The sequence below is a fragment of the Balaenoptera acutorostrata genome, chromosome 2 (assembly GCF_949987535.1).
Source record: "Balaenoptera acutorostrata chromosome 2, mBalAcu1.1, whole genome shotgun sequence".
Classification (NCBI taxonomy): Eukaryota; Metazoa; Chordata; class Mammalia; order Artiodactyla; family Balaenopteridae; genus Balaenoptera; species Balaenoptera acutorostrata.
The window spans coordinates 124,032,876-124,045,833 of record NC_080065.1 but is presented as its reverse complement, the minus strand read 5'-3'; the positions used below and the strand labels follow the sequence as shown (position 1 = coordinate 124,045,833).

At 42.1% G+C, this 12,958-nt stretch overlaps 1 protein-coding gene and 1 long non-coding RNA gene across 2 annotated transcripts in view; one reads left to right on the top strand and one right to left on the bottom strand.

Annotated features, from left to right (window-relative positions):
• The window catches only part of LOC130707112 (uncharacterized), a 78,239-nt gene extending 72,045 nt beyond the window's left edge, over positions 1-6,194 (bottom strand). The window contains exon 1 of the long non-coding RNA XR_009007122.1: positions 6,084-6,194. This is a non-coding gene — a long non-coding RNA (uncharacterized LOC130707112). The remainder of the gene's footprint in view (positions 1-6,083) is intronic.
• A 4,318-nt stretch (positions 6,195-10,512) lies between these two features.
• Positions 10,513-12,958, top strand: part of ETF1 (eukaryotic translation termination factor 1) — a 28,477-nt gene continuing 26,031 nt past the window's right edge. Inside the window, exons 1-2 of the mRNA XM_007172228.3 lie at positions 10,513-10,668; positions 10,830-10,933. Of these exons, the coding sequence (XP_007172290.1) occupies positions 10,848-10,933 (86 nt within the window). The 5' untranslated portion in view covers positions 10,513-10,668; positions 10,830-10,847. The remainder of the gene's footprint in view (positions 10,669-10,829; positions 10,934-12,958) is intronic.

The following is a 12,958-nucleotide window of genomic DNA, read 5'->3' as shown; positions in this document are numbered from 1 at the left end:
CCCTTTTAAAAGCTTCTTGAGGTTTCATATGAGAAATAATAGGTTCAAATTTTCAGCCACATGACCACTTGGTGGGAACCTTGTGGGATGTGCAGTAATTCTTTATGAAGGATTGTTTTGTGGCATGCTGGGGAAGATAATTAGCATCTCTGGTTGGCCCTTGCTCAGTAAGTGCGTCTAGTGTTTACCAATCATTGTGATAACTAAGCCTCTCAAGCATTTCCAAAGCACCTCAATTCAGAACTACTGGTTTATATTATTCAAGATTCATCTTTGAGATCAGTGAGAGGAGCCAAGCATGCCTTGAACAAAATGGGTTTTATTAGGTGGGGAGAAGAGCTGCTTGGGCAGGTACCCACAGATAACTGTCTCAAGCTGTGCCATGAGTGGTTAATATAGTAGTATTTCGGTTACCTACTAATAAAACTAATACTCAGCACAAGCAGCCTTGAACAAAAATTTAAATTCAGATACAGTCTTCCTTTTGTGGTGACAAGTGCTTGATAGGTTCCAAAAGGAAAACTTCCTGGGATTATTCCAGTTGTCTTCCCCACTTAAAACTCCACCCTTGCTACACAACAGTACAACACGTGATCTGACCCCTCAATACCTTTCTTTTCCCCTACTCTCCTACTGCACTTTGACCCTGCTTGGACAGTCTTCCCACAGATTTCTACCTGACTCATCCCTCACTTTTTTCATAAGTCATAAGGTTTTTTGTTTTTTTTTTTAATTTAGTCATAAGGTTTTGAAATGTCATAAAACATGCTGCCTTCAAGTCCCTGTCATTTCCTATCCTTACCCTACTCTTTCTCCACAGCAGTTATTACCACCTAATTTGTCTTTCCCCCCATTGCTATGGTCTGAATTTTTAGGTCCCCCAAATCCCTATGTTGAAATCCTAACTCCTACAGTGATGGTATTAGGCGGTGGGGCCTTTGGGAGGTGGTAGATCAATAAAAGGGGCTCTAGAAATCCCTGATCCCCTTCCACCACATGAGGACACATTTAAGTTTATGACCTGGAAGAGGGCCCTCACCTGACCGTGCTGGCACCCCGATCTCAGACTTCCCAGCCTTCAGAACTGCAAGATAAATTTTGTTCATAAGCTACCCAGCCTGTGTTATTTTGTTATGGCAGCCTGAACGGACTAAGACCCACCATTTTAAGTTTCAAGAGGCCAGAAACTTGTTCACTGCTATTTTCCAACATTAGAACAATGCTTGGCACTTAAGCACTCAAATCTTTTGTCAAATCAGTCTCTCCCACTGTCCAAAACTCTTGGGTGGTTTGGTTTCTCCGTTTGAGAGAGAAAGGCCTTAATTTTTATGTATAGATTATACTCTCATCTGTCAAGAGTTCTAGGGGCAACAAACCAAACCCAGAAATTAGACCTTAACTGGTAAAAGATAAGTCTTAATTAGGAAAAGAATTCAAGGAGAAATTAATAGTAATGTTTAGAGGACTAAAAATGTGGCCTGAGGTATTCCTGGGCCAGCAAAGGGGGAATACCAATGACCAGAATAAATGCGCAACCCTCTTTTATACTTCCTAGGTATAAAAGTCCAATTCTGTTGCTGACTCTCTTGAAAAAATTTACCCAAGTGGAGTTTTTACTCAACTTTTTATTTCAAACCTATTCTTAGAAAATTGAGAACGGTATAATGAACACACATAAAACACCATTCACCTAGATTCAATTAGCATTTTGCCACATTTGCACTCTCACACTTGTGTGTGTTCACTCTATTAATGTTTTCTGAACATCATGACACTTCAGCCTAAATGTTTCAGCACTCTTAACGTTCTCCCCGCAAATATTATAATCAGGAAATTTAGCACTGATATACTACTGCCATATATATAGTCCATATAAAAATTTCCCTGATTGTCTCAACTTTTTCATCTAAGGTCAAATCAAAGATTGCACATGGCATTTAGTTCTAGTTCCTTTTCCTAAGAATAGTTCCTTTGCCTTTTTGTCTTTTCATGATGTTGATAGTTTTGAAGGGTACAGGCCATTTGTTTTACAGAAGAGCCCTTTGTTCAGATTCACTTGCTGATTTCCTTGTGCTCAGCGTCATGTACACATTATTGGTAGGGATACTACGTAAGTCTTGTGTCTTAATCAATGCATCAATTACCAGGGAGAACAAGATATCAATTCTGTGCTTTGCTCCACACTTCATTCTTAAGATAACCTTTAATAAGTAATCTGCGGGGATGGCTTAATTTTAAGTATAACATTTATACTAGGGATTCTATAGCAAGAAGGAGCAGTAAAGAGAAAAGCAAGTCCTTACAAATGGTACATGAGAAGATCGGGAGTAAAGAGACAACTCAAAATTTGAAAATAAACTGCTTCAAGCAAAGACCCTTCACTATTTCAGATACCACTGTGACTCCATTCTCCAGTCCTAAGGCTGCTTTGTTAAGGCTATGTCTCTACCTTTCCTTCCTCTGGTATCAGAAGAACAATGAAATGAGTGAAAGCCCTAAATAGAGGTGCTATAAGGCAACCTACATTATTCAACCTGTGAAGGAGGTAATGTAGCATTTACAGAAAGAACCATTGAAACAGCCATTTTAGTAGGTCAAAAACAGTTGAATATCACCAATTTCATATTGTTAAACCAAATTACAATGCACCATCAATCCCATTTCTGCTGCGGTAAGTCAGGAAATGGAAATCTATCTTCACACTAAAGAGAATACTGCAGCTGAACCAACCTTTAATAATTAAGCTGAGTGAGATCCCAGGAAACAGGAAATGTTCCACCTAAACCGTAAGCTCTTAAACAGGTTCTTGGAGCCCCTGACCCAGAGGGTAGAGATTTGGGGCAATGGTTGGGAAGTGGGGAGTCCACGTGAGTGACTTCAGGGGGTCCATAAACCACTGATTATAAAATGCAAGACTGCAAATATTAATTTTTCTGGGGAAACGGTCCATTGCTTTTACTGATTTCTTGAAGGAATCTGTGACCAAAAGGTTAAGAACCACAGATTTCCTAAATGGGAAACCAATCTACCTTACTAGCCTAACTGCTTAAATTCAAGCCATACGCCTTGGTCCACGTCCCCCTTGCCTTTAGCCATCTCCTCAGTCTTGCCTTTCCATATCTTAGGTATCCTTGGTCTACCCTCTTCTATGAAGCCTTCCCCATTCAGCCCACACTGGCTGTTTCACTCAAATTCTTACACTCTTATTTTTCAATTTTTTAATGTTCAATTCAGGAACTTATTATAGCTTTTAATATTTTCTCCCATCTTCCTTTGGATTATTCTGAAGCAAATTCCAGAAATCATAATTTTACTCTAACATTGTAACTCTAAAAAGGTTATTCTATAAAATATAACAATATAATCACATCGAAAAAAATTAACAACTCCTTAATGGCAAAAACTTGAATGTTCAAATTATCCCAATATTTTCAAAAACTTTTTTTTTTTTTTTTTGGCCACGCCACGTGGCATGCAGGATCTTAGTTCCCTGACGAGGGGTTGAACCCGGGCCCCCTGCACTGGGAGCGTGGAGTCTTAACCACTGGACTGCCAGGGAAGTCTCATAACTTTTTCAACTGTTAAAGAGTCAGGAGCCAATAAAGGCCATACCCTATATTGGTTATGTCCCTTAAGTCTCTTTTAAACTATAGGTTTCCTTGCCTCTTTTTCCTCTGCTTTGCAATTTATTTGTTGAAGAAACTGTGCCACCTGTCCTGTAGTCCTGTAATCTCCTACATTCTACATTTCACTGATTGCATTCTTATGATGTCATTTAACATTCTCTTCCATTCCCACTTGGCCTGACTCAAGTTAAGCTTTTTGACAAGATTAGTTCATCAGCGGGTATATAATTCTGGTTGGCTCTTTTGTGGTGTTAGCAGCCACTGATGATCATTACCTAGATCTCTAATTTCATTAAAGGTATACTATTCTACTTCTATCTTTTCTTCATTTTTTTATATGGAATACCTCTCTAGTGAGAAACTTCCCCTCATAACAAGTAACTAGTTACCCTGAGGTAGAGTTAATATGGGAAAGGCTTCTTCATGTACTGGATTTTAGGATGAGTTAGATCTGTAGTATTAATCAAAGGTGAGACCAGTGAGATTTCTTGGGTGTCTTTGTGAACTCACGGATTTTAACTTATTTAACGTGCTTCAATTCACTGCAATTATTCTTATTAATGCTCAAATTCTTCTAACTTTGGCCTTGGCAGGCTTTTCCTACTGGCTTAGTTTTGACAAGACCGCATTAGTAAAGGACAGTATCTTCCATAAATGGTGTTGGGAAAACTGGACAACCACATGCAAATGAATGAAAATGGACCACTATCTTACACCATACACAAAAATTAACTCAAAATGGATTAAAGACACGAACGTTAAGACCTAAAACCATAACACTTATATAAGATAACATAGACAGTAAGCTCCTTGACATCAGTCTTGGATTTTTGGGATTTGACACCAAAATCAAAAACAGTAACAGCAAAAATAAACAAGGGGGGGGGGGGTACACCAAACTAAAAAGCTTCTGCACAGCAAAGGAAACCATTAACAAAATGAAAAGGCAACCTACTGAATGGGAGAAAATATTTGCAAACCATGTATCTGGTAAGGAGTTAGTTCCCAAAATATATAAAGAACTCATACAACCCAATAGCAAAAAAATAATCAAAAAATGGGCAGAAGACATGAATAGACATTTTTCCAAAGACACACAGATGGCCAAACGGTACATGAAAAGGTGCTAAGCATCACTAATCATCAGGGAAATGTAAATCAAAACCCCAGTGAGGTATCACCTCACACCTGTAGAATGGCTATTATCAAAAAGACAAGAAATAACAAGTGTTGGCATAGATGTGGAGAAAAGGGAACACTTGTGTACTATGACTGGAAATGTAAACTGGTGCAGCTACTATGGAAAAGAGTATGAAGGTTCCACAAAAAATTAAAAATAGAACTACCATAGGATCCAGAAATTCTACTTCTGGGTATTTATCCAAAGAAAACAAAAACAGAAATTTGAAAAGATGTATGCACCTCCATGTTCACTGCAGCATTATTTACAGTAGCCAAGATATGGAAACAACCTAAGTGTCCATTGATGAATGAATGGATAAAGAAGATGTGGTGTATATATACAATGGAATACTATTCGGCCATTAAAAAAAATGAATTCCTGCTGTTTGTGATGACATGGATGGAATTTGAGGGCATTATGCTAAGTGAAATAAGTCAGACAGAAAGACAAATACCGTATGATCTCATTTATATATGGAGTCTTGAAAAAAACAAGCTCATGTATACAGAGAACAGATAGGTGGCTGCCAGAGGTGGGGTTGGGGGTGGGGTGGGAGTGACGGGGTGGGAGTGACAGGGGCTGAGTGAAATGGGTGAAGACGATCAAAAAGATACAGACTTCCAGTTATAAAATAAATCAGTCTTGGGGATGTAATGTATAATATGGTGACCGTAGTTAATTATACTATATTGCATATTTGCAAGTTGCTAAGAGAGTAAATCTTAAAAGTTCTCACCACAAGAAAAAAAATTATTTAACTATATATGGTGATAGATTTTAACTAGACTTATTGTGATCACTTCACAATATATACAAATATCGAATCATGTTGTATAGCTGAAACTAATATGATGTTATACGTCAATTATACCTCAATAAAAAAACAAAAAGTCTATCGGGGTATTAAAAGTACTTAAAAAAAAAAAAGGCCCCCAGTAGTCTTGTTCCTTTCCTTTCTTACTGATATAGCAAAGTGTTTCAGGCTCAATTTGTTCATTTCTGCCTCAGTCCTATAAACAGCTACTTCTTTTATACAGTTATCTATCTGTTTAACATTCCTATATCTTTTCTCCCCTAACAAAAGACCATAAATTTAAGGACTGCACTACCTCTAAAAAGAATGTTCAGCACTTACCCCAGCACTCTGCTAGACAGAAAACTAGTACGCGGTAAGTATTTACGGAATTGAACTAAAAGATTAGCATCTGTCTAGCTATTCTACAAGGATCTCTACTTCGTCAAGACAGGCAGCACTGGAAACATTAAGCACTTACCTCCTCCCCAGGTGGTCCAATGGCATGGCTCAATCTCACTCTGCTAATTATTCTTTCATGTTATGGGAAGACCTACTCCAGCTAGTGAGTGCTCCCTAGAACAAGGATTCTAAAAAAAGAAAAAAATTTTTTTCTAGAGCTGAAAGAATGAGAAAAAAAGTTCTCTATGTGCATTTTCTTAAAGTTGGAAATCATTATAAGGTAAAGCATTTAATGGTCCATATCTGCTTAATTTAACAAGGCTACAAAGTAGTGTAAAGATGTTTGGTTATCTAGAGAGGAAACTGCTGTCATTCCTTAGTTGTAGTCCCCCTTCCCACTGAAAGGTTACATTTCACCACTAGGTGTCCACAGGGGAGGAAATGATACCTTACACTGGCCCATTTCAAGTCACTTTCACACACATCTGCACTCCACAATTAAGCAACTGTGCCTTATGTCAATTTACACAAATCTTCAATCCTTTGAGTTTTATATTGTACCATATAGGTCTTCTTCATAGACTTTTACTTACTGTAAGATTTTTTTATTTATTTAAAGATGGAATCTACAGAACTGCAGTCCTTAAATTCACTATGCTTAAGTACAGCCAAGAATTGAGGGCAGACTACACATCATTGACCTCTACTTCATGAACCTGTAAGCACTTTAGAGATAGTCTAATCCAGAGATTTTTCAAACTTTTTTATTTTTCTAGGCACAGAAACATTTTTTTTTTCTTTTTGAACAACATACTATATGTAACTCTTTGATGGATGGACGGGGTTAGGGAAAACACACGCAGTTACTAAGATACCTAGGAAAACGTCATCTATTCTACTAATATAGTTAGGGTTATAAATACCCAATATTTTAAACTCCAACTCTGAAAAGTTCTAAATTTCTAACAATCATTAACACACCAGCCACAGAAGCAGCAGATAATATCCCACAGACCTATTTTACTGGTCCCCTCTTTCCACCAGAAGGAAAAAATCCCTAAGAATTGTACTTTGGATCTGTTCTTCCTTTAGTTTCTCAAACTTATTTTCTGCTAGAGAATGATGAAGTGAGTAGTGTCACAGATCCTCAATAGAAAGAGTATAGAAAACAGCAGAAGAGGACAGAACAAATTAGGAAAAACTAAAAAGAGAACTAAAATTCACTGGTGACACATGCTTGCTGTAAATGGTACTAGGAACTTCACACAAATTATTCAATCCAACAATAGTCCCAACAAAATAGATGGGATCCCCATTTTACAGACAAGAAAACTGAGATTCTGCAAGATTTAAGAAGTGACTTGTTCAAGGTAAGGAGGAGAGTGAAGCCTCAACACTAAGACTTCCTAGCTCCAGAATTCTTTTAACAACCCCATTGACTTCCAGAAGAGCCATGGGTTTGCCTTAGCAAACCTTTCCACAACCATCCCTTCCCGCCTTCTCCAACTTGGCTACTCCTAAACTGGCCTCCACATTAGCAACCAATTATTTCATTCTGTACCTAACAGCACTTTGTTCTCAAGCTGCTATAGGTGTTTTCAACATCAAAACAATCCATCCCTCTCCTTTCCCCTGAATCCCCACCTATTTACTAGGAATGTCACCTATACCCCATATTTAAAATTATTACCTAATGTTAGAGCTGGGGGAAAAGTTCTGAGGTCATCAAGAACAAATCCTTCATTTTTCAGAGGACAACCTGTGCCTAGAGAGGTTATATATTCTGCATTTGGAAAAAAATCTTTATCACTGTTATATTACAGGAGGTTCCTCCTGAACACTGAATGGTCATGGCCTCCTCCTTGCCAAAGGAAATAGCATCCCTGTTCTATTCCTCCCAAATCTCTTCTACTAGAGATCCATGCCAGCTTTTGTCTCTAACACACTGATTTCCAACTCTAAGTGCAGAGATGGTGAATTTGCAGCAACTAGGCAAGTAAGCTTTTAGGGCTACAGTTAAACTGCCTGGATTTAGAATATTCTAAGAAAGAAATTGCAGGAATATTACTCAGCCATAAAAAAAGAACAAAATAATGCCATTTGCAGACACATGGATGGACCTAGAGATTGTCATACTTAGTGAAGTAAGTCAGACACAGAAAGACAAATATTATATCACTTATATGTGGAATCTAAAAAAAATGGTACAAATGAACCTATTTACAAAATAGAAATAGAGTTACAGGTGTAGAAAACAAACTTATGGTTACCAAGGGGGAAAGGGGAGGAAAGGGATAAATTGGGAGACTGGGAATGACATATACACACTACTATGTATAAAATAGATAACTAATAAGAACCTACTGTATAGCACAGGGAACTCTACTCAATACTCTGTAATGACCTATAAGGGAATAGAATCTACAAAAGAGTAGATATATGTATAACTGATTCACTTTGCTGTCAGCAGAAACACAACATTGTAAGTCAACTATACTCCAATAAAAATTTAAAAAAAAAACAAGTTGCATATCTTGGTAATCACCGAATTTCAAGGATTCAAAGGTTAACAAACAGCAATTCTATCTGGGATGTCACCATGCTTACTTCAGCATGAATCACAAAGAAAAGCCTGTGAGCTAGTCTAGAAAGCCTGTAAAGCCATCACACATGGACCTGAAGCAACACTATAAACATAAAAATGAGCAGGAAAAGAAAATCAAGGCAACCTAGCATAAAAAGTAGGAATTGGGGCAAAGGGAGTGAAGTAGGGGAAATCAAAGGACATGGTAGACAACCAGTCAGTAAGCAGTGTTTATGACTATTTAAGAAGGCCCATTACTAAGCACAGTGAATGGCACACAGTAGAAGTACAATAAATATTATGAGTTAACATATGCTGAAAATTACAAAATGGAACCTAAAGAAGAGATTCCACTCTGGGAATTCATTTGCTGGGGGAAAGAAGACTTGCCCTCCAGGTCCTCACCCTGAGCAACTCCCTTTTACCTTTCTTTGCCTGAACTTCCCAATGTATGAAATGGGGGTAAAAGCCCCATTTCCAAAGTGTGGACAAAGTTGAGATAACATGTAAAAGGATTCAAAGCTCACACAAATGCAACCGCCTGAGAGCACCACTGGCATGTCTCATAAGCAATCTCAAATTTAATAAGCACAAGATGAAACTTTCAATAATCCCCCTCAACCTGCTCCTCATTTTGCCCATCTCAGTAAAGGAAACCATTTCAGTACTCTGGCCGTCGTCATTCTTGCTCTTCCTCCTCATCCAACCCATCATCCAGTCCTATCCATTCTAACCTTCAAATACCATTCACTTCTATCTGCACTGTCATCACCCTAATGTAAGCTACAATTATCTCTCAAATTACTGACCCTGCTCCAGCACACCAGCTTTTGCAGTTCCTCAAATGTGCTATGCTCCCTCCTGACAAACTCCTGTTCACCCTTTGGGTCTCATTCTAGAGTTTTCACTCACTCCTCATTCATTGCACTCTCACACCATTTTGAAGTACTTATGTATTTGTGCAATTATTTTCTTACACAAACGTATAAAATCACAAACGGCTATAAATCCAACTAAACTAAGAGCTCCACGAAGGTAGGCACTGTGATTTGTTCGGTTCTCCTCATGAAAACCGGGCCTGGCACACAGTTTAGGCCCAAATATTTGAATGACTCCAGCTAAGGTGGAGACATAAGGTAGCCAACTACAACTCCTAACTCAAAAAGACAGCTGCCTACGTTGCTTCAACACTCTCCTCACCTCCACTCTCAACAGCTCAGACCAAACCATTCATGGCATCAGATACCTCAGGTCTCCAACCTCAGACAGCCCCTGCTTTCTCCACACCCCACCCCATAAAGTTCCAGGTCCAAAGAGAACCCCTCAGCCCTGGGGCGGGAAGGAACGTGCCTCTTTTGCCCCTGCGGGTGTCGGGGTGCCGGACTACCCAGGAGAAGTTTCCTAATCCGGACACCCTGGCCGAGCGTCTGAACACTAGTCCGCGCAGCCGTGACGCACTCAGGCCCGAGCGCTTCGTTAGCTATGAAGCAGCAAAGTGCGAGGCGCTTCTTTGAGATTTCTCAGACGCAATTTAAACCGCGCGTCCCGGCTCGAGCGTAAAGGCGTGTCGCAGACCCTCAGATGTCCATTCTATTCAAGAAGGTGGGACAGAAAACACGACGACCCACGCGCCTCGCCCTTTAAGAAACACCCCCGTTTGAGCCAGGCGGGGCTCCGAGTAAATCCTCGCGAGAGCCACCTGCTTCCGCCCGCTTCCTGCTCTCGGCTTTCCGGACCGGAAGGAAGGAGGTACTTCCCCCGCCCCCGGCTTCTACCTCACAGGGCAGCGCGGCCCCAGCTGCGGCCAATCGGCGAGCTCATTCTAGGCCACGGCCCAGAGAGCCAATGGAAAGTCGCGGCGCGCGCAGAGCTTCCTCTCTTCCTCACCGGCCCCCTCCCTTCCGCCTGCCGACTTCCACTCAGCCCCTGGCGGAGGAAGTGATGTCACAGGCCCCATGTGAGCGGATTGCAACACATGCAGCTGCCTGGAAAGAGGGAGCCGGTGTCCTACGTCAGAGCCGCCGCCGCGGAGCCGCCGCCGGGGAGGAGCAGCCGCTGCCGCCCAGGACTGGGCCCTTAGGTAAGCCATGGGGAGGGAAAGGCCAGCGACCACCGCGGCGGGCCGCGCAAGGCGGGAAGAGGAGGGACTCTCGGGGGTGGCGAGGAAGGGGGCCGCTCTGCCCCAGCGGCGGCGCTAACTCTGTGGTCTTGGTGTCTCCGGGCCCCGCCGGGCCGCTCTAGGGAGGAGGAGGCGAGAAGATGGCGGACGACCCCAGTGCTGCCGACAGGAACGTGGAGATATGGAAGATCAAAAAGCTCATTAAGAGCTTGGAGGCGGCCCGCGGGTGAGCGCCGCGTCTGGGCCCCCCCATGCCCTCTTGGTTTCCGGACCCCTCAGGATGGCCGCCCCCGCGCCGCATGGCCGGATGAGGAGAACCGGGCACTAGCCAACTCCCGCCTTCTGGACCTCTGGGTAGTAGCCCCAGTCCTAGGGGCGAGGGTCTGCGCAGTTGGTCCGAGAAGGGGCCCTTTCCCCTGTTAGGGCTAAGGGGTCCCGCTCCCGGGGCCCGGGCCACTCGACCCCCTCGTGGTAGGCCACTGCTACTTTTGTACCCCTCTCAGGCGCTTGAATCCAGAACCTCCCGTTTTGAGCTCCAGGTGCTGCCACCCAACTCGGGTGCTGCTGGGGAAAAGGGCCCGGCCTTGCTTTCCGGACGCCTTCCCTGATTTCCTCTCTTCTCCTTCCTTCACTTTTCTCAGCCAAGCCTCATTAAAATGGCCTCCCCCTCCCGGGCTTCTGAGACCCGAGTGGGTGAAGTTTGGATGGGGCGGGAAGGAGGGGTTGTCAGGGACAACCTTTTTCTGACTTCCTCTGATTTCTCTGGGTCTTACAACTCTCCCAATATGACTTCCTCCAAGTCCTTTAATTACTCCGTAGCTTCTTGGGTTTAGCTGTTACAGGACCCCCCTATAAACTGAAAATGTGTGCGGGGTCGGGGAGTGGGGGAGGCTTTGGTTGACAGGTGTGTATCTGTATATACAGGAGAAATTCCAGTTATGGGGCCGTTCATGTGAACTGTACCAACAGGGTCTCTTTTGGCCTCTCTCTGGAACTCTTGGGGTAGAGGTGCTGATGTATTAGTATTAATGCTTGTTGAAATTCAGAACTGGATTAAGCGGGCTTTGAGGGTTTTTTTGTAAATTTGGGTAAGAAACTATTAGGTGTGTCCGTTTGGGGAAGGGTACACTAGGTTAAAACTGACTTTATATGCTCTTTTTTAATTAAAAAAAAAGTTGTTCTTTGGGGGAAGGTGAGTCAGAGGTATATCTGTTCTCTCACTATATTACTTTATTTTGTTCTTTTCCCAGTCATAGAAACTTTTTACTTACAGGAAGTGGGGGGAAAAAAGTGTTTGGAACATGACATATTTGTACGTCTTCAGCATTCTTAGAATAGCAGAGTGGCTTGTCCTGGGCCATGTTAAAAGTTGTTTTCAGTACAGGAATTGGACATTCTGGTTTCCAGCCCAGGTTTGTCTTTGCTTGGTAGATTTGCAATGATAGGATTCATCAAATTCATAGTTGTTACTGCTTTATGAAATAAAGTATGCTTAGTTCCATTGAAGGCCCAGGGCTAACAGTTTTGCCATTGTGTTGTTTTGTTTATAAATTTTTTATCTTTGGCTGCATCGGGTCTTCGTTGCTGCACACGGGCTTTTCTCTACTTGCGGCGAGCGGGGGCTACTCTTCATGGCAGTGCGCAGGCTTCTCATTGCGGTGGCTTCTCTTGTTGCGGAGCACAGGCTCTAGGCGCGCGGGCTTCAGTAGTTGCAGCACGCAGGCTCTGTAGTTGTGACTCGCGGGCTCTAGAGCGCAGGCTCAGTAGCTGTGGCGCACAGGCTTAGTTGCTCCGTGGCATGTGGGATCTTCCCGGACCACGGCTCAAACCCGTGTCCCCTGCAGTGGCAGGCGGATTCTTAACCACTGCGCCATCAGGGAAGTCTCTGCCATTGTGTTTTGTTCCTAGTAATTAGTGACAGTTCTGTTTGGGGTGAAACTTCTGGAAGTTTAGTCCTCTTCAGTTACTGGGGCTTTTGCTCACTTTCTCTGATATGAATTGAAGGTAGCAGCTTATTTTTCATTCCGTAGGTTTGTTTTTCTTTGAATTTAATACGACATTCAGACCTAGATAATAATCTTAACCAGAACTTGAACACAGATGATTCTCTGCTACATGGAAGAATGAATAATTATTCTCCAAGTGTGAGAATACTGTACAGGAGGAGCAATATAGGTCATGACCCATTATGATGCACTCCCAGGAATTAGCCGGGTTCTTTTGTTTCACTAGCACCTGCTGTTACGTTACT